Source organism: Phoxinus phoxinus (genome assembly GCF_949152265.1).
Source record: "Phoxinus phoxinus genome assembly, chromosome: 25".
Lineage (NCBI taxonomy): Eukaryota > Metazoa > Chordata > Actinopteri > Cypriniformes > Leuciscidae > Phoxinus > Phoxinus phoxinus.
In genome coordinates this window covers 13,166,813-13,190,385 of record NC_136900.1, presented here as the reverse complement: position 1 = coordinate 13,190,385, position 23,573 = coordinate 13,166,813, and the positions used below count along the sequence as shown (strand labels likewise).

Sequence of the window (23,573 nt, the reverse complement as noted above, 5' to 3'; positions counted from 1 at the left end):
TCTGTGTTTTACAGCCCTGACGAGAACGTCGGTTTCCTCGGCTGTGAACCGCTCCTGGCGTGCGCTGGCAAATCCGCCGTTATAATAGCAATCCGCCATGGAACAAGCGCGCCGGCTCTTAAAGGGAATGTGAGAGGACGCTCTGATTGGTTTATTTCACGTTACGCCCAAACCACACCTATGAATAATGAAGCTACTTCAGACCAACCCCTTTTAGATTTGCGTCAGGCGCAAGAGTCATTTATCCCGCCGGGAAAATAGCAACAGCGCCCGGATCCGCCCACAAAGTTACTTGCGCTTTGCACTTTGACACTTGCGTTTCAGATCGTCAAAATAGGGCCCATTGACTTATTTCGTCATCCTAAAAGCAGAGGAAGGAGAAAAGCAAGGTTGTTTTTGCTTTTTAGAAATATACTATCTGATATATTTTAGCTATAATCTAACAATAACAATACAAAGCTTCAAAACGTCCTTGTTTCCTGTATCTCAAACAGTAGAGTACGGTGCTAGCAATGGGTTTGATTCCCAGAGAAAGCGAACTGATAAATTACGTAGCTTTAGATAAAAGTGTCTGCCAAATGCATGAATGAAAATGTAAGGACACCCAGAGCAATTACATAACTTAAGAAATCACCATTGTTATGATGTTACAAATATGTATGTCCATCCACATTTACATATCAACACATATTCAATAGTCAGCATCATGGTGGCATTAGTAGTTATTTCATATTCAAAGAGGATAATCTCTTTATTATATTACATTATATAAAATGTACACGTAATATGTATATATATAATGCATATATGTCCTGTATGTAAAAGCCTATCAGTTCTGTAAAATTAATACATAAACTATTACGTAAATATTAGGTTAGCCGTGGAGAGTGATGAACACTGCAAAAAGCCAAAACACTTTCATGGCGTTTAAAACCCAGGGTTGCTAACTAAACAGGAACATACCTGGCTAGCCACCTAAAACAGCTTCACGGTACAGGCCCTGGAACAGTTTCATCTCTCAAAATACAGCTAACAACAACAAAAAATACTATCTTGGGGTTGGGAACACCTATTATATAAAATGTTTTCACTGTTTGACTTGTCAAATGCTCGTCTGATGTAAAGATAAAACATTTCTGCCCTAGTTTCCTTCCAACCCATCCAGTGTGTTTACGCAGCAGAAATAACTTCTTATGTCTTATGTTTTGCTATAGGTTTGATGGTTGAAATATCTGATTTGCGCTTCTGTCAACTGTAAATGCTCAGAGTCTTAGACACGGGAAGCAGCACGACAAATCCACCAGTTTGGTTTAATGATCTACAGAAGTCTCTGTTGGCTCGGCTAAATTGGTACGTGTGCTTCTGAAACACTAGCGCGTTCTCCATTTGTCATCTCGCCAGCTCAGAACGAGTTTGAATTCCACTTTGGATAGTTGCTAAGTAAATATATCATGCATTCAAGTATTATGCAAATATTTACAAGGCCTGTGCCAGATCTCGATGAATATGAGTACAGAAATGTGGCAAAGACACTTTTTTCCCCCTCTTGTGGTGCACCAAACGAATCAATAGTACACAGAAATTGACCCCGCAATCTACATACACATTGTGAATGCAGACATTTGATTGCATTATTATTCCGACAGGCTGTATGTGTCTGCTGGGAGGATGATTTCAAATAAACAAGATTTTCTAACAATTTGTTTATATTGTAGGCTATAAACTGCAAAAAAGCAGCACAATGCTCATTATCATTACCTTGACTAACCTCACCGAGTTAAATATATGCCTTAGCATTTTGGCTGTTTTCAGCATATTTTGCGTTCGCAATTCAAAGGTATTCTCAGATCTTGTCAGGGGTGATCAATAGACCACAAACTGTGGCTTACACATCATTAGGAAAGCATATTTCGGTTTCCTTCTCTGAATATACAACAGAAGAAACTGAATTTTAAGGGCACGTATTTTTAAAGGTAATATCATTTTTCTAAAGAAAGAAATCAATCAAAAAAATGCATACACACACACACAATTACGTTCCAAAAGATTGGTACGATATATATATATATATATTTTTTTTTTTAAGAAGTCAGACCAAAGCTGCACTTATTTGATCATAAGTACAATAAAAACAGTATTATTATTACAATGACTATCTTCAGTGTATATGCTGATTTGCTGCTCAAGAGACATTTATTATCATTATCAAAGATGAAAACGTAATATTTTTTAGTGATACTTTTTTCCCCTCCACAATCCTTTAACAGATAATTGAAAGAAATATTTTTTTTACTGACACTTCTGATCAATTTAATGCATCTTTGCAGAATTAAATAAGTTGATTTCTAGTTTTTTTTTTTAAAAGAGTGACATTTTCATACGGGCTATAGATTCATTGTCAGGCCTAAAATGAGATTTGTGTAATTCAAGCACAAATATTTTATTTACATAAGTCATTTCCTCATTTACTCTCCCATGGCCCGTCTATTGTGTATGTACAATAGCACAGAAACCTTTTGTTAGTTTTGTAATTATATGCAATCTCTATCGGATTATCTATGTCATCCCATCGACAAAATTCCAGAGCAATCAGAATCGACAATCTAAACACAATGGAAGTGAGAGACGGGGGCCAATCTGCTCCCACCATCACCTCCTGACCAAGAACAATCCACGGGTCATTAGAATTCTCCCCTCGCTTGTTTGATAAAGAGTCTTAGCGGCTTGAATTTTAAAAGCCTAATTTTGCAGTGAGAGAGAAAAAAGAAAAAAAAAAGCTTCAGTTGGGGCTGGAGAAGACATTTCTGCTCTATTCAAATCAAAAAGCAAAAGCAATGAAACAAACTCATTCATACACGAAGCTGCTGTTCTGACACAAGTTCAAGATGCATTCAAATCACTATATTCATGCACAGCGGATTGTGCCATAAAGGTGATTTGACCAATTTCAGTTTTAGAAAATTCATTTTCTGTGAACTTCAACCAAACTTTGATGCCACCATCAAAACTTTACTTTATTAATACTACGCTCACAGAGAAATGCTACTATAAAACACAGCTACAATAATATATGTTCATATTTGTTAACATTTTAAAATATTTTTTCATTTGTTAAAGCAGCACTCAGTTAGATCGGGATTTCTTTGTTGTATCCTCGCGTTTTGCTCGGAGGTTTCTCTCTAGAGCTCCCCCCGCAGCTTCGGAATAGATATTTGACAACAACTGTTAAAAACTCGCTGGCTATTCTCAGACACTAGAGGCTTAGTAGATCAACGACATCAAAGCAGATGGGAAACTCTTTGCAACGTCGTCTTCATTCGGGTTCCAACAGTGTGAGGGAGCGCAATAATGACAGCATTATAGCAGATTTCTTTTTGCAGTAAAGCAATTCTTTACCTCGCGAGACTTGGGATCACACGATACTTCCAGACGAAGAGGCCGGCGGGCCGCCGGCCCAAAGTTGCAAACGCTGTTTTTCCGCTCACGGGCACCAGGGGGGTGCGAAACCACCACCATTCAACCCAAAATAAGTAATATAACCATTCCAGTGACTCCGAAGTTGATCAGTTAAGGTAAAAAAGTTACTTAGTTCACCTTTAACATTACTTAACAGTGAACAATACTTCAACATCATTTATCTTTAATGTTCATCTCAGCACTTACTAATGCATTTTAAAGATCATAAATTGTAACATGGAATGAAATGCATTTACATGTTTTTCAGCAGTTACCGGTACTCAATAATGATAATAATAAAAACAAGCAACAACAACATTTAACATTTTCACAGCTTATATGGTTGGTTGCTTAGACAGACGCATCTGCTTTATACATACTTTATGATATATCTTAATGACTTATAACTCTCCCTAATTTATATCAGAACAGATTTTTTTTTTTCCAAATTGATGACCTTTCTCTACTTTCACTAAATGAAGTTTATCTGTACATTGTGATGAGGACAGATACAATGAATGCAGTTAATAAGCATAAAGAGCAGCAATATGCTTCATGTTAATGACATTACTGATATTTTAGCTCATTAGAATGCAGAACCATGATTTAAATACACAAAAAAACGAGCTAAGTATATCTGGAGAGAGGTGTACACAACCACATGGCATGTAATTGCTTCTCAAATCCCCTGGTTAAGACCTGCTCCAAATAAATATATATAAATAAAATAAAATATCATTAACTACTTACAATGGATTACAGTTTCACATCCATAAACTACTTATGAGGTGGCAGCAAGTAAGGATAAGACAGATACTACAACTGTACTTACTTTTCTCTAAATATCACGATATTCCCAGAATTATGACACTGTGACTATAATAACTGCAGTCAAAAGTTAGTTAAGAAGATTTAAATAAAAGTAATAATTTATATATACTAATAAATTACATAACTATATATTATGATACTCATGTACTAATATATAACAATGTTATCAGTTTAAATAAAAAGATTATTTAGGATTTAATAATAATAATAATATTTTTGCCATTAGCAATTAAAAAAAACATAATTTTTGTATTTACTATAATAAATAATATATATTATAATAATTTACCAATAAATGTAGTACTATACTAACATATACTCATATTTAAATGCAGTCATTTTTAAGATTGAATTAAAGTAAAAATTATTATTATTAATACTTATTACTATTACATTTTTATTTTTGAAAGACCTATATGGTCAATCACTATTAAAAAAACTGTATATAAAACAAAATCAACAGGCATTCAATTGAATACATTATTTTAACATAATAAATCTTCTACCCTGAACAAAATCTCAGTAAACAGAGGAAAAAAAGGAAAAAAAGAAGAGTCCAAAGTTCCGGAAATAATTTCATTTGCAGATTAGAAGGGGCAAGCTGCGTGTGAGGGAGTGTTCGTGTCTGCGTGACGGCAGGGAACAGAGATTCAATCAGCTCTCTCCTGGGAGACGGCCATCGCTGCACAAGGATACGCAGCTCTTGTTTACAGTGTGTGCTCTCACAAACTATTACAGACACCTCATAAGAGATCTGCCAGCAAATATCTCCTAGAAGGCATTAAAATCAACGCCACTCAAAAGCTGTTTGCAGCCCACTTTTCAAGCTCTTATCTTCCCCTCCCTTCTCTGTCTCTGCGTCTGAACGCGTGTTAGTAAAAGATGTGCAGAGGTAGTTTCATTTTACAACACATCCTGCTATCAAGCCTGTTCATGCGGGGACTGTAACACAGGGAACAGCAGCTCTGAATTTTAAGTATGCTTATAATGATTCTTTTGGAGGGTCTGTCCAATTCCGCATTCATAATTAAACGTGCAACTAAACAGCTAAGGAATATGAAGTTCTGGCAAACTTTCAGAGGTGCAAAACAATTAGCGGAGCTTCCCTGCGGTAGATCGGTTCAGTGATTTTTGGTGGAATGTTTAGAAATTAATTCCTAAAATACCATTTCATGGACTAAAAAGTAGATTTAGCACATAAATGTAGTGCAATTTTTTTTAGCAAAACGGCAATGTAAAAATGTACAACCCCTGGCTCATACGCAAAATTATGTAAGAACTTTTGCTTCCTTCAGAGCTATATCCCATACCAGAAATGCACTGCTCTCTTGATAGATACAATTACTAAAATATAGAGCAATCAATCTCACACATTCACTTAGCATATATATTTAAAAAGTAAAAATAATGATGCAATTAACAGCCCGACTTGATTATAATATGATAATATATATATATATATATATATATATATATATATATATATATATATATATATATATATATATATATATATATATATATATGTATATACACACACACACACACACATACACAATATGCTATATATAATACAATATATAATTAGTTTTTATATACAGTACATAATAACACTTCATGCATTGTATTATATATAGCATATTGTGTATGTGTGTGTGTGTGTATATATATATATATATATAGGCCTATATACACACACATACACAATATGCTATATATATATATATAATACAATATACAATACACACACACACACACATACACAATATGCTATATATAATACAATATATAATTCGTTTTTATATACAGTATATAATACCAGGCAACAATATACAATAAACAAAATATAAATAAATATAATTATATGCAAATATGTTTGCATTTTTTAAGTTATATATGTCATTTTTATATATAATACCACTTAATGCGTTAAATAGCAGGCTTGATAAAAAATATTTACAGAAAATGTTGATAATTATGTTCAAAAAAGAAGGAAAAAATACCATGGTGAACCAAAATTCCCTAGTAAATACAAGTCGTTTGACCTCATTTACGAAGATTTGGGGTAGTTATACAGAAAAAAACATTTTTTCTGAACCTATGACCAACACATGCATATGACAACTCTGACCTGTACTCCCGCAGAAAAATAACTAAAGAATGAAGACTGCCTTGGAAAGCAGTGTGCTGCATGCCTATTTCTCTCTAAAGAATACTTAAATGCTCTAAATAAATTGAAATGAAGCAAGCTAACTGGCGGGTTCAACCTTCCTCAGTTTCCTGAAGGGCGGCCATCATTTCAGAGTGGATTAACAAGTTAATGTAGTTTGTGGTAACTTTTGATGGAATAAGTTTCACAAGTCGGCTCAATTTTCATTGTTGGAATAGCTGAAGGTGCTGGGTGAATCTGAGGACAATATTGCAAAAGGATAAACCGGGCCAATTGGCATGTAAATTCAGCTAGAATTGTAATAATGATAATAATCAATTTCTGTTGTTATTATTAGTGTTATTTCTTGTTTTTGCCTGTCTGTTTGTTTGTTTACCCTTCTAAAGATCCCCCTTTTGTCTCGGAATTGAATGTGTTTCATGGTTGACTAAGCTTTCAACTTCGAGGCTTTGGCGAACCGCTCTGATGTGGGGGAAGAAAAGAAATCGAGCTCGGGAAGAATTACACAGTGAGCCAGAACATACCGTGGGGACTCATTTCCGAACTGCGTAATGAAAGAACTGAACAAATGTGTCAAGCTGTAATATAAGATGTCATGAAAGGTGTGGAGACTTTCAAAGCCGTTTTTATGAGAGCTTGTTATCTTCTGAGGGGTCTGGCATCAAATCGGCTTCTTGGACGCCTTTAGTTCATTAGATAAGAAAACACTTGCTGGTAAGTGACGTCATCAGGAAGCGTTTCTAAAGAGACTAAAATTGGGGTCAGACACAAAAAAACTTTTCATTTTAATGCCCAGCCGTTGATAGAAGCCCATTTCCAAGTCATGCTTTATTATTAGAAAATCAATTCTGTGGACTTTTTTTTGAACTATGAAAGCAAAAAAGCTGAACTTTTGACACAAAAGTTATAATAGACTTGAACATGAAGAGTGTTCATGTGAGCCGCAGGGCTTCATTTGACATCTAGCAGGTATTGAGAGTTCTGTCGGGCTACTTTTCATTTGGAAGTGCATAACCAAAAGTGTTGAGGGCAGGAAAATAGCACCCATCTGAATGCGAATTGTTTCCCTCACAGAGTCGCCGCAAACAAAAAGGGCTCGGAAAGCGCTCGCTTCTCTTTTGTGTCTGGGGCTCGAGGTGAATTAACCATCCACATGACTTTGTCTGGGATGATTTTGGATGCATGCCGTCAGTAGAGCCGGCTGTCCTGGACTGACTCGCAAAAAGCACAAAAGGCACGACTAGAGCTGTGAAGTTGGCGGTCACTGCCTTTGAGTGGAAACTGATATCCATCTGTTGTCATCTGCTGTGCTGACTGTCAAAAGAAACTGATCAAATCACTACAGACTAGGAAAGAAGTAAAGACGTCCTTAATAGAGACGGGTTCTTTCTCTCTCTCACACACACACACACACACGTTGGGTTTCCATGTTTTATGGGGACTTTCCATAGACAATGATTTTTCGACTTTTTAATCAATTTTCCTAGTGAGGACCAGCCAGAAATTTGGTCCTCACAAGTATAGCAAAACACGCCCCCACACACAGCTGAAAATTACCCAGACTCTAACCCCAAAAAACTCTAAAAACTGACCTTTGCATTATTTAGGGTCTTTTTTTAAACCAATTTTCCTTTCAAAGGTGTTCTTTTGGATACATTTTTTGTTATGCCGATAATTATTTTGGTTATTATCTATAATTGATAGATAGATAGATAGATAGATGTTATACCATTTTGTCTAATTAAATTAAAAAAACTAAATAAATGCTACGAGTGAATTTAGACATCACACTATTATAATGTACAGCAAGAAAAACAGATATTCATTGTGAGATCTGGGAAATATTTATAAAATAAATATAAATATATAAAATTATAAATATAAAAATTCATATAAAAATAAACATTTGTCCATCCATTTACCAAGACGCTTGTCCTATGTTATGTCATGGGGATGGTACATCTAAACATAAACAAGAAAATCATGAATATATTTTTTTTATTAAATATAAAAATATTTATATAAAATAACATATTCAATATCGTCCGATATATATCAAATATTGACCAATACTGAACAACAACGATAACCAATGTAAATCGTGGAACCCAAATTTTTACATTATTTGTCAAATCTCCACCCATAAGCTGGTGTGTGGTGGGCGTTCTGACGCAATATGGCTGCCGTCGCATCATCCAGGTGGATGCTGCACATTGGTGGTGGTTGAGGAGATTCCCCTTCTATGTAAAGCGCTTTGAGTGCTGAGAAAAGCGCTATGCACATGTAATGAATTATTAAATGTGCAAAGTGTATTTGTTTGTCTATGAAAGTAAAAAAATGATGAGCTATATCTTACATCCATCTAAGTAGCCTCAGCTGAACCAGACAAGGCTCGTAAGCAGAATTCTACAGCTGCGCATAACTGAGTTATGCAATACTCTCGGGTAAGACCAGTCAAGTTTACAGTTTTCTCTTCAGTAAAGGGAAGAAGAAGAAGAGGGGAACAATAGAAATGCCGTGAAATCCTGGAGAAGAGAGAGGGGTGGGATAATCTCCTCAGAACACTGAGCGGTCTGTGCGGACAAGATGTAACAATTCAAAACGCACACAAAAGGGATTTAATTGAACTTCGTGGAAATCAATAGCTCAGCTTTGGTCCATTTCATTCCATGACAGAAATCAAGACTCTAAGTGAATTTTAACTTGAGGATGCTGGGGAATGGAAAATAGAGGGAGAGGAGAGAAAGAGTGTGTGTAGAGAAGAAAGGAGTTGGAGAGACGCAAGGAAAACAGAGAAAGTGGCAGTGCTCCCAGGAAACCCCTTCAGTGGCAAATTGAAAACTTGAAAGGGAGCTGATGCACTTTGAATGAGTCTCTGTCCACGTCCCACAGCTCGAGATCATATTTAAAAAGCCAAAGTAAAATGGCTGCCTCACTTGGCAACAGCAACTCTGGAATATGACTCTTAAAGACCATTAACAAGGTCACTTTGGCAATAATCTCATATCAGATGTGGTGCAGTGCTTAGAATGGGTTACAGATATTCCTCATTCTATTTTTCTTACATTCTATTTACAGTACTAAGAAAAATCGAACCGAGAGTTATTACATCATTGTTCTATTTGCATACTGACTGCAATTGGTTGGTTAATTATGTGAGAATTCAGTACATAGAACTGCACAATGGCAAGTGGAAATACTGGTTTACTTCAGCCATATATGTTTGAACCAGAAACTGATTCAGAAGAAGAGAAAGAATGAATTATAGGGTTGTCTACAAGTCGATGTATCAGAATGGTAATGCGTTTTATGCATCTCTCTAAAAAGTCGGACACATAACTCTAATTAATAGGATTAGCCTTTGGCTTGACTATGTTATCAAACAGCTAATAATGTTTTGCTAATGTTACACACACCATGTTCCCGTTCGCCATCTCAGAGTCAGACAGCTGCCTTCTAACAATCAGCATCCTTAGAAACGCTTTGAACAACTCAGAACGTCCGTGGAGAAAGACATCATATACATAATTCACCCACTATATTGATAAATGTACCCTATGAAAAATATAGCGGAATAACCTGGCTTCTCTTGAGACTACACTGCTTCACAGCATAGTAATGATGACATGCTAAAGCCCGCCCCCCTCGTGACATGATTGGTTACAAGGTAGTCTTTGGTTCACTACAGTTTTAAGGAGAAAATACTCTTCAATGGTGTTGAACTATGAATTTGCACATGGTTTGTCTTAAAGCACTTTACAAACACCACATAGACATATAAACAACATTAAAAACGTGATTTTTTTTTTTTACCACAGGGGGGTCTTTAATAAAATAGTGAACAATAAATGCAGAACCCATTAATTTCTCTCTCCCTCTATAATGTTCCAAATGCTAATTTTAATAAAAACTTTAATGCTATTCCTTTGCTGCTGTGGGCTTGCACTGATATTCCTTTAGGAAATACGAATCTAACTCCTATTTTCATTCTCCTCCACCGAAGCAGAATCGCTATCATAATATAGTTACAGACAATTATAGTCATCAAATATAATTCCCACAAGGCCAGCTGAATGTGCATATACTAACAAAAAAAAGTGTCTGTTAGTATTCGAATTTCAAATAATAAAATGCAGTATTAGTAATTTGTTTATATAGCAAAATAAAAAGATTTATTGTTCAAATGAACATTCCTACTTTTAAAGGGAATGGACAATAATTCCGAATTTCCATGTCTAATTAAATTCTGCGGTATTCGCAAATTTGAAGCATCTGTATTTGTAGCAAACACATTTGAGAAGCACTGTTTTAAAGTATTGTGTATAAACCATTGATTTAGAAAAACTTTTTATTGTGGTCTACTTTCACGAGTTTTGAAGCCCGAGACGTATGTGAGGTCAAAACATCTTCATTTAAAACTCACGTATTGGATTTGTGGTCGAGCAGCCTGTCGTCCAGGTCCAGCAGGGCAGGCGCGTGGTGGATCAGACGGCTGTTATAATGGATGGAGTTCCTCCTGAGGGTGAGAAGACTCTGGCTGAACTTCATTCCCATCTCCTCCATCTCCCGCGTCCCTGTCTGCAAGCCCTGCGAGGTCAAAACATTTGAGATTTGTGATTGACAGACTGATTGATGGGGGCTGTCAAACTACATTTACAGACTTGTCTCTTAATTATGGAGCCATTTCGCAAGTGACCCTTCTGCATTTGAACATTTCAGAAATGTTAAGCCATTGATTTAAAGCACAAAATAACAGTAAAATCAAAACAATGTAGTTAGTATTCAAAACACAGAACAAAAGTAGACAACAAAATCTACATTTCAATACAAAACAAAAATACAAAAACAAACCAAATATAAAAAACAAACCAAAAGAAAAAAACTATTTTAAAAAATCAACATTTAAAACAAAAAAACAAAATTAACAATTCAGATGGTAAAACTAAAGAAAAGTTTAGAATTATTTGTTTGCAGATGGCACTTGGTTTGATATTTTTGAATCTAGTAACATTAAGTGAGTCTTCAGTGCCCAAATATCTTGTGTGGCCGCTGTATTTGCAGCCTTTTGTAGCACATTTGCTGAAATTTTGCTGAAAGTAGCATTTAGTCGGGTCCCAAAATGAATCTGCATTGACACCACAATGTTATTGCACGCTTCCCGCTGTGCACAAACTCTCCTCTCATATAATGCACTGTTCCAGAAATAAACGTTAATGGAAATCCAGACACTAACAATATTTTCTGCCACTAGTAAACAAACACCGCACAGGCATTGGAACGTTCACGCTTTTCTAGGCACACAAACCCCTGCAATAACCCTGAGTCCTGACCCAGTGGTTCAATGAGCTGTGGATTACTGCAGGTTAACAAAATCAATAAATCTGCAGCGTCTCCATGTTTCTTCAGCGCTACTCACTGGTGAAGCCAAAAAAAGCGATATTTTTATATTCACGCTTCCATCAAATTCAAATCAAAGCATCCATTATATATATGTTTATGATATAAAATAAATGTCTTGAAATAAACTATTGACATTATATATATATAATTATCTTAAGATAATAACGAGATTCAATCAAGACATTATGCATCAACTATGTGCAGTCATAAGTTGTTAACAGTCGAACAACATGAAAACAGTCATAATTACAATGTTATTTCCCCCATATCATATTGATTCTTGTCCAAATAAAGTCTTTAACCTTCCCTGTTTCAACATTCAGTTTTCTGTCAGATTACGCCTTTCATAACATCATAATGATTGCAGATTATTTTGGCACGAAGCAGCTGCACCTGCTCGCTCAAGCATGTTATTAGCGTGTGAACGCTGCACGCTTCCCCAGAGAAAGTGTGGCAGTGAATCCCCGTGAGCCCTTCCTTCACTGCAACCCTGGCCTGGTGAGATCGATCCCCGTTTGCCTGCAACGCAGTGTCCATTAGACCATTCATTATGAGCGATCGCCGCAACCAAATCAAGCGAGAAAAAGGTGCCACCATTTTTTTAGATGAGCCACCACACTTATTTAGTCTGCCTCTTTCACCCCATGTGATGCCTTCATCCAGTGCTGGGGAGACTACTTACAAATTGTAGTCCATTCCTGAAGGCAAATTACATCATGGAAATTGCAGTTAGTAGCGTAATCTATTACATTACACATTTTAGGTAATATGATCACACTACTTTTTGATTACTTCTAGATTACTTTTGACCTAACTCGTTTATCACATTGATTTGAAAAGGACAATCATGTACCATATTAATACAAAACTACAAAGAAATTATTCTTTTTTTTATTTTTTTTTATCAACAAATACATATTAGGGTTTCACAAACTGGGATTTGTAAAGGAATTGTAGGGGGTTTGTAAATTGTAAAAAAATAATAATTTTACATTAAAATAAGTAATTTAAAAATAAAATACAACACTTAATAAAACAAGTCAAGTCAAGTCAAGTCATCTTCATTTATATAGCGCTTTTAACAATGTAGATTGTTTCAAAGCTGCTTTACAGAGATAAACGTATAATTTGTGTTACGTTTTATTATTGAATAAATAGGTACATATTTTATTTGATTATGCTGTTTGGCTTCTTGATTTTCTGTGTAATTATAGCCTCCTGACTAGTGGCTGGTCTGTGCGTGCAATTCCATAAAACTGCAAGACTTTTTGAACATATAAGCAATAAACTTTTAAAAGGTACATTTAAAAAAATTAGGGATATTAAATGAATTCTGAACAATATACAGCCATTTTTTTATATTAAGCAGTCACGTATAAAGTAATCATCAATTAAAAAAAGAAACAGTAATCTGATCATGAGTATTGTAAAATGTAATGTAATCTTAAATGTAATGTAATCTAATTACAATATAATTAAATTTTTTGGAATCTGAGTATATAACCATATTACATATAAATCAAGTAGTCAAGTCAAGTCATCTTCATTTATATAGCGCTTTTAACAATTTAGATTGTTTCAAGTACTAGTTACTACACTACCCAGCCCTGCTTACATCCCTTCTTTCTCTCGCTGTAGAAAAGCGAGTCTTGGTTGTGAACTCAGCATGCCAGATGAGTCAGAAGTGAGCTAGCGCCGGCGCTAATACCTTAAGAGTCTCGCCACACTCTGGGGAAGCGGCCAAATTAATGGGAAGCCGTGTAAGGAAGAGAATGATGGGCGAGCAACACCAGGCACACCCACCTACACCTGACCTTTACGTGATCGAGAGACACACACACACACACACACACACACACACACACACACACACACACACACACACACACACACACACACACACACACACACACACACACACACACACACACACACACACACACACACACACACACACACACACACACTCTGTCAAGACGGGCGCAAACACAAACAGACGTTTACCCGCAGCCTCCCTCCAACCGACCAATGAGATGCAGAGGTGCCGAAAGCGAGGGAGGACTGCTCAGTATGAGTGCGGCGGTGTGTTCTGGGTATCGCTCTTCAATAATTTAGAGGCAAAACGGGGGGTTACATGTGTAGAATGCATAGAGCCTGGGCTGTTTGTTCGGAGTCGAAAATCGATTCTCACCATGTTTGCATTGAGAAGGCCACACTGATCATTTCAACTGACGCAAGGCCCTCTTAACTTCCTCTCGGATGCAATCGCTCATGTTAAAACACTTGTATGTTTAGAGAGGAAACTGAACCCATTGCATGCAGTGTGAGGACAGCAAAGCAACTACGTCAAAAACGTTGTCAAGAACAACCATATCTGACATAGTTTTACATAATAATAAACAAAATGTTCCACAAGGAAAATGTGGACGCAGTTATGAACAGTTCAGTACAAACACTACAAGACGTCTTCAGATGTTTGTACAACATTCAGATGATGTTTCGAGATATTTATGATTCAGAATGATGCGCATGAACCTGATCTCTTAGGATTTCAGATATTCGCGTCCTATTTTGTTAGAAAGTTCCTACAGTTTCTGCAGAATTAATTTCCAAGACATTCAGTCATTTTTTGATGGATGTGTGGTGTAAAAATAATTATGAAAAATATTTTTTTTTAGAGATTTCCTGACATTTTCATATTTTTCACCACAATATACAACTTGAATAACAATACAACAGACAGACATTTAAAGATAGCTGCAGTTTGTTACTGGACAGTCTCACATACATTTATGTTGAATATTTGTTGTTGGCCAAGCATTCGCGTCTGCGTCCTTACATAATGTGTCTTGCCTAACGGGCATCTTGGCGATGTATATGTGCGCGTTAACTGAATAAAGACATTTCCAGGCATCAGAGCTGATTAACTGATCAAAGAATATAAGTCATTTGTTTTCAACCAGTTAACAACCGTTGATTTAACACTCGCTGAGGAACAAATAAAACTAAAATATGACTAGCGTAATAGATGAGTTCCAAACACAGACAAATATACACACATTGCATTCTCTTGTTTGCAAATTAGCCAATCTAAATCACTCTGTGCCTAGACTTTTTGTGTGACAGAGAGAGGGAAATAAATAAATAAAAAGACGCTTGTTCACTTATGCAGCAAAGCGTTTCGGTCGGCAGGGGCAAATTCCTTGTTTATTGGAGTGACAGTTTTTCCCTTTGATAAGGCCAGAGTTGAGGAGAGCCAAGCAGGCAGCAGGAAGACTGCCAAAACCACACACAGCATAGCAGCTATCATGCCCTTTCAGAGGGCCCAAGCCATTAGAGAGGTAAATTACCCCTCCTGATCGCTCTTATTAACTCTAAGCTAATCTCAGCGGCATACGGCTTGATCACCATGGCACTATGCCACTGAATAGACTGGTATCAATCGTAAGAAATGGCCCCGTGGCAGCAAATTCCATTTTTTTTCTCTCGATTTTGGAGCATTAAAGTCGAATAGATGAAAGGGCATTCATTGGGATGTGAAAACTACATCTTTTGTGTAATATAGCGTATAAAATACATTAAATATATGGGAATGTATCATGTACATTCACATATGTGAAACACACAGAACAGTGCTCAAAACTGTACAAACAAATCAAAATCACTCCGGTAAAGGCCCGTTGACACCAAGGATAACTATAAAGATAACCATACCGATAACTTTATTAGCCTCCACATCAATGCATGATAATATTAGTTTTATTATTCGTTGTCTGGAAGTATAGAAAAGAAGATCCAGCTACTATGGTGGCAGATATGCTAATAACTTGTTCAGATAAAAAAAATGTCAGATATACATCTGAAATGGTGATCACTAGCAACTGTACATCTCATAAATAACGTGGATTTTTCCTTTGAACCACAGAAGGCGATAGAGAGGCCAAAGTACTGTCGTGAAACATTCACTACATTTACTATTCCCACGAATTGAATCCGCTGAATGAGTGAATAAAAAGTGTTTGAGCGAATTTGGGTGCACTTGAAGAGCTGCCGAACTCGACACGCCATCTTAAAAACAGCCAAAGATGTCTGTGTACATTGATCACCATTGAAAAAAATACAGCTCTTTGCAGATATTCAACAAATATATAGTCTGAACCAAACAATCTTGAATTTTATGGTTATGTTATGGAAGTTCATTCATTGAATGAATTAATTTGAAAAGGTGAATTTATTATACTTAAAAGTAGCTTCAAAAGTAGTTATGAAAGACTAATATATTATGTCCAAATGCTAATTTAACGTCTTGCAGGTATAAAATAACACAACTTCTGCTCCTAGATGTTTAAATAGAAATTGATATGCAACAAAACGCAGGATCTCTAAATTTATTAAAAAATAATCTAGATAAGCTTCAGTTATCGGCCATCCTGGCCAATTACATTTTTTTCCGAAATTCCAAGTAATTTTGTACATTTGAATGATTTTATTGAATGTAACTTTGCTAATTAGCATGTGTCATGCTAATGTCACTGTCGGCATTTCAAATGACAGTGATGTATAGCATATGAACTGTCTGGTCTTGCGCCGCATCGCCCACTTACCTCCTGACATATACACACAAAACACACCTTTCTTCCTTTCAGCCTGCAATCATAAATCAATGACACGTCACACAAATGCTAACTAGTGGCTACCTAGCCACTTTCAACCAAGTGCTTTATTTCCCCTGAGGCTTCTGTTGCTACGTCTTGTAGTTAAACAATCTAGCAGGACATTTTATAGCAAAGAACTCTTTGGAACTGTTTTCCAATAGAGGCCCAAGCATAACAGAGCTCTGCTAGCAAGCCTCGGTGTCATTGATGAAGTGAGTCATGATGGGAACAGAGTTACTGACTCAGCGGCTCCCTCTAGTTCTAAGATGTAACACTGCACCACTGGAAATTATTTCTCACACAATCCCTAGAAGAGTAACAGAGTAAATAATACATCAATATAGAGTGGAATATTACTTTTCTTCTCATCATTTACACTGAGTAAAAGCTAAGTTTTTTGGGGGAAATTAAAAGTTCTGCTCAGAAAAATTTATTTATTTAGCTATTCTATCTAGATTTACTGCATATTATTATTAGCATTTACACAGCATTGTTTTATCACTGCTGTCTGTGGCACACAGCATTAATATATTCAAAAAAAGTCTGGCAGTAATTTTGTAACGTTTTTGTTCATTTTAAAATCTAAATAAAATAATAATAATAATTATTATTATTTAAATGCTAAATAATAAATGTATATAAAATAATAAAGAATTTCAAAACAAGCCCGTCTTTCATGAAGTCCTGCATGAGCCGTGTTTCGTTGGGAGTGAAAGTCTAAAGACAGTCAGGGTTGGTTTTGATGGATCATATGTTTCCTGATGTGGCCCCTGGGGTTCAGCAAGAAACTTTTAAAGATTGATAATCACTAACTAAATGGAATTATTAATGAAGATGTTAAAATGAAGTTCATGCAAACATCATCTGTTTATTCAAGCGGGTCACATCCAGTAAACATCACCCTATCAAATCACATTCCATAAATATGGTTTGTACATTGTGCCTAAAAATATACAAAATAATATAAAATCTATTACTCTGAGACGAAATGAGTTCATAGTTCCTGAACTTTTTTTTTTTGTAACTCACTTAAAAAAAAGCCAAATTAGAAAGCCGTTATTGAAATGCTAATAATCAGAGACACTAAGGAAGAGCCATTGCATCTCGTTGTACATATTATTGACTTTTAAAAACATTATACTATTTTTCACAGTCAAGTATATCAATGTCAATATCATTTTAATTCTGTAATACATTTTTTATATTTTATTATTTTTGAAGTAATTTTTTGTATAATTTAAATAATAACAATAAATAATTTATTATCATTAATAATAATAATAGATTGATTTATTATTTATTTACTAATTTTCTATACCATTTATGCTATAACCTTCATCATATGTCATAACATGTTTTAAATATTAAAAAATCCTAAAATGTTGTTTATTTGAAGATTATGAATTGCACATTTTCAATATAGACCCTACACTATGGACTTATTTTTATGGACAGCTTTCTTTAACCTACTTGGACATGTCTATCTAATTGTGTGTGTGTGTGTGTGTGTGTGTGTGTGTGTGTGTGTGTGTGTGTGTGTGTGTGTGCTTGTTTTTCTATCCCGATGGGGACTTAAACTTGAATCCACACTGACTCATGGGGACTCGTGTCACAGTGGGGACCTAAATTGAGGTCCCCATTAGGAAACAAGCTTATAAATCACACAGAATAAGTGTAAAATAAGAATACAAATGCAGAAAGTTTTCTGTGATGGGGAGGTTTAGGGATAGGGTTAATGTAAGGGGAGAGAATATACAGTTTGTACAGTATAAAAATCATTAGGCCTATGGAGTCCCCACAAAGATAATGAACCAGGCGTGTGTGTGTGTGTTCACGTGGTGTGCATCAGTGTGAAATGAATCCTCATTTAAAATCCATGCTCTCTTCCAGTAGACCAGGCAACTGACATTTCCTCTCACATTCCTGCATGACACCATCATTTAACATCAGCTACTGATGAATAGTGAATGGAAACAGAGATCCGATTCTAAAAGCCTGACCTGCAGAAATGATTTAGAGAGGTCTGTGGTGTTCATCGTTTGAAGTGCTAGCTTTCCCTTCACCTTGGAGAACATTGAGATGGAGACACGCTTGAGGCATCCAGAACATCTAAGCGCGTATCACACATCCAAGAGAGAGGAAGTCCAGACGAACATCGAAACGCATGAGAATTTCAATATCACAACATCTGAAGAACACTTAAAAAGAAGGAATTGTTTCATTTACAAAACGATAATTGAATTTATATATATATATACAGTATATACATATATATAATGATTTGACAAGCAACCAACAAAAACTAAACCTGAAAAAGCCCTTGCATGGTGCAACCACACATTCAACTTTTCCATAGACTCATCTTTGGCGTATAATTTAATGGAAGTTCTCAGCTGATTGTCAGACCTGCACACTCAGCACAGTCAGTGTCCTCAGTTTGCTGCGCCTTGCAAAATATTGCCGTGGCCATAATTAAAAGCCGTCCTTTGATATTAATCACATATTATGAGAGTTGCTTTAATCAATTTGCAAACATCAAATTACTGTCTCGAGCATATGTTCCTCAAAATGGCTGTAGCCATCATTATTTCTTTCTTTTTTTAAGAGATCCAATTAAATTTCTGGAAATCGTATGGGTCATAACTCCACTTACTGTCCTGAAATACAATTATCAGATCAGTCATCGTCTAGGAAATGCCTCTCAGTGGCAGCCATAGAGCAGCCCATCCAAACAGTCAATCTGATTCATGTCTCCGGCCTGTCGCAGTTGATCCACAATTCACCTGGTATGACACATTTATCCCAAAGTGAACATGAAACTGAACTCACAAGACATTTCCCTTCTATAATGTCACATATTTTTGCAGTATGGGATACGATTTGAATTGATTGGACAAGTAAAAAAAAATACATGTCAGAATAGAGCCGGGTGATTGGAGGGATTAGGCCAAAATCTTGGTCTTGATGATGTCAGCCATGAAGGAAAGTTGATTCAATGATGGAACTTTTTTATTTATTTTGACTAATGTTAACTGATGAATCGTTCACATATAGACATAAAAGTGTGAATTATGAAAGAAAATGTTTAGATTTGTTTAGCATTACTTAGTTTATATGCTTAACTGAATAAATTCTGAAAAATGTATGAAGGCTCATCAAAACAAGCTACTAAAATATTTCCTAACAAAATGCATATATATATATATATATATATATATATATATATATATATATATATATATATATATATATATATATATATATATATATATATATATATTTCATCAAATGAAAAGCAATGTCTGCGCTGAAGCTCTGTTTTCAAAGTTTCTCCAACCTTCAAACAAACTATACTACCATCTAAACATCTGACATTGAATCAGACAGTATTTACAGCCTATTACAAGTCAATTTTAAGTTGAGGAGATAAATTACCCACTAAAAAATATTCCACGGCTGCTGCAAACTCCCTGTAGGACTCACTAAGCTAAAATTCAAACTTTGCTTCACAGTTTCGTTTGGAGACAAAAGTGTTTATCCTAGCTGCGACTAAATTGAACCTAATCAGAATGTAGCACTCGGCATACTTAATTAAACGAACTTTGTACCAATTTCATCACGCCTCTCGTTTATCTTAATCCACGTGTTTCCTAAAAAAAACGACAATAGCTGATTAAGTTTAGAAGAGAAAGAAGTGCAAAGGAAAGGAAGTGGGGATTTTCATTCGGCAGTCTGAAATTGCAAAGCTAAGGTGATTAAAGGTGCCGTCTTTGTGATGCAAATGAGATTCCTTTTGAAGATTATCCTTCGTTTGGCAAAAGACACCTCTGCTTTGAGTGGGAGACCGTCAGGAAAGGTCCTACCGGTGTCATTGGCAATCTGGGAAAATGGATAAGTTTCACTTCCATTTCAGTCCAGAGCAAAAAAAAAAAGCTTGCCGCCCAAAGCTCAGATTTAGCGAGATGTTTCTTTTATGGTACAGGTGTAGCTGTCTATCTGATCAGGGATTCGGCTAGGAAGTGATGACATTTCAGAGACAGCGTTACTCCGAATGACCCGGGCTCTGATTTACTGACTGAGAACGTAATTAAGCTTCGCTCCATTCCCGAATCCCAGAGCTCGTCTGAGCTGCTAATTGGCATGAATTAGCTGTGAACAGAGGGAGTTTCTATCCACTCCCCACTCTTTTCTCTCACTCTTTTTTTTACGTTCCCACTCTCGTCTAACTCACATTAAAAGACCCGGAGAGGGCCCACTTGAATTGGCTCCACAGTCTAATGGTCTGCCAGGTTCCTGACATCGGCAGTGAATATTAGTACAGACTTTTTAATCAAGAGACTCTCGGGCTGCCGCCCATTGCTAAAAGTACATGTACCAAAACATCTGGCCTGCCAGCTGCGCTTGTGTGCCCCGCTCGTAATGAAATGTCTGATTTTCTGATCCATTAGTCCAAATCTATACACATTTAGAAGCTCATGTGTCCTGCATATTGTCCGATACGCTCTTCTCAAACACCAACAGGGATGCGGATTACTCTGACAATGGACATTCGGATAGGTTCGGAAACACAATAACTGACTTTAAATGACTTCTAGTTATAAATTGAATAAAATATACATTTATGCATAAAAAATATATACAATATCAATTATAAAATAATAAATGTATTGCATTAAAAATGTATTGTTAATTGTGTTTATTATTATTATTTAATCTGTTTATAGAATGAGACATTTATTTATATTAAATTTTAACTCTCTCTCTCTCTCTCTCTCTCTCTCTCTCTCTCTCTCTCTATATATATATATATATATATAGTGTGTGTATTTATTTATTATTATAAATATTACAGTATTAAATATTATATATTTATCAATACAGTGTATTTTTTAGTTGTGGAAGTATTGAGTGCATACACATATTTTTCTAGAAACAGTTTGTTATTCTTTTGAGAGACCAAGGCTGTTCCACACACTACTGTTTTGAAAGAAGAAAGCAAAGTGGATCTAACCAGCACAGTGAGAGACATGGACGTTCCAGATGCACAACAAGACAAGGAGTACATCAGAGTCTCTAGTCTGAGAAACAGACCCCTGACTGGTGCTTGGCTGGCAGCTTCATTGAACGGTACAAACTAAACATCAACAGTCAGGAGAAGACTCCGAAATTTTTTGGGCAGACTGCCAGAGAAGATCTAACACTTGACACACAAGAAAAAAAAAACTGTTATTGAGCAAAATAACAAAAATTGGATGGTAAACAATTATGGATGGATAACTCTGAGGTCTTGTTAGTCAATCCTGTCTTACTGAGAAAGAATAGGACTGTTCTCACCTGTCCACCTGCTAGCTAGCACAGACCTTGTCTGTTTTATTTGAGCTACAAGTCCCATCTTGACTGGGAATAAGAGAAAAACCTAATAAAATGTCTCCCTCAAGAGCTGACATTCTCCTATCAGACATTTTTCCTCAACCATTAGCACTTTCTGAAAACATTTTTCTTACTTGCAGAACCTTTAAAGGTGCAGCCCATGGTCAAGAGTAATTCGGCACCCTGTCCTTTATTAAAGGGCTGCCAGACCTCCCGGAACGTTCACAAATGTCACTGCGTTAGAATCACTCTACTTTGACTAAATCTCATCTGCCAGTATCACTAATATTACCAAGTTTGGCCTGTACAGACTGTTTGCTTAGCATTGAAGTACCAAACCAAGACCTTTTAAGGCAAGCCAGTTCACTCAGTGGCCATCTTGGGTAATGTCCCCAGGTAGTTATTTTCTATATATTTTCTAGCTACTTCCTATTAGGGATGTCCAGATCCGATCACGTGATCGGAAATCGGGCCCGATCACGTGGTGTCAGACTCGATCAGGATTCGGATATGTATATATATTCTCATTATTTTTTAACACTATAGTTATGCGGTGGCACAGAGTTAGACCCTTTTGACTCCACACAGAAACAGCAACGCATGACATCACTTTGTTGACATCACCAAAAGTGTTATTTATGTTATTTATTACTTGATTGTTCAAGCTACCTCACAGAAGAGCTCTGTTTGTTAACAGAGTTGTTGAATGTTAAAATAAGGTGAATTAAATAAAAAAATAAGGAACATCCTGGATCTGTTTTTTCACTCTTCTTTATTCTTGTTTTATGTATTATAGAAGTATCGGATCGGGACTCGGTATCGGTAGATACTCAAAATCAAATGACTCCTTGAAAACCTGATCGGGACATCCCTACTTCCTATACAATTGTACAATTTGTCAAGATCATTTTGCATTAACAAATATCAAATTAGTAATACAATCACAATGCATATTTGTTCCATCTGCTTCTTAGGCCCCATTTACACTACATGGTTCAAGTGGCACAGATCGGATATGACCGGCGAACGTGTAAGCAGGAAAAAAGCACATGGATTCCGATTTTCTCAGAACGGTTTCAGGCCTCACTCATATGTGGAAATAAATCGGATATGAATCGGATACGTACATTTGCATGTGCCATGTCAGCAGACAAATCGGATATACCCCAATAAATGCGAGTCGTACATCATTAAAAAGGGGACGTCAACTCAGATAACTGTGATCGACTTATCAATGGCGGGATGGAGGACGAAGGCTCAACACAGTGGAGTTTTTCTCCATCTTACGAGACCAATGTTTTGCTGACCTTTGAAAATAGTGCGGAAAGTAAAACACTGGATAATTAGAGATGTACGGATGAGCTCCAACGTCACCCGAATCCGCAGCCAAAAACAAATCATCCACCCGCATCTCACCCGCACCAATAATTTTCTCTGATTTAAGTATCCGCATCCGTTGGTCAAATTACTACAGTATATACTATCTTATGTGTTGTAACGCGTGAGGATAAATTGATGATCATCACCGGACTCGGCGACGGTTGATACGCGCATCTCTGGTATAATACACTGATGAATAAGCGCTGCTTTTAAATGAACATTTCTTTAAAACAAAATTTATTTGACAGAATTTCATTTTCTTAATGGCATAAACAGGCTTTACTCCCTTGAAACTTAAACTGGAATGGAAC

General features: G+C 36.1%; 1 protein-coding gene across 5 annotated transcripts in view; it reads right to left on the bottom strand.

Annotated features, from left to right (window-relative positions):
* agbl1 (AGBL carboxypeptidase 1) overlaps positions 1-23,573 on the bottom strand; it is a 209,881-nt gene that overhangs the window by 5,446 nt on the left and 180,862 nt on the right. For all 5 annotated transcript variants that reach the window (XM_079603533.1, XM_079603535.1, XM_079603536.1 and 2 more), the window contains one exon: positions 10,881-11,044. In XM_079603533.1, coding sequence (XP_079459659.1) covers positions 10,881-11,044 — 164 coding nt within the window. The remainder of the gene's footprint in view (positions 1-10,880; positions 11,045-23,573) is intronic.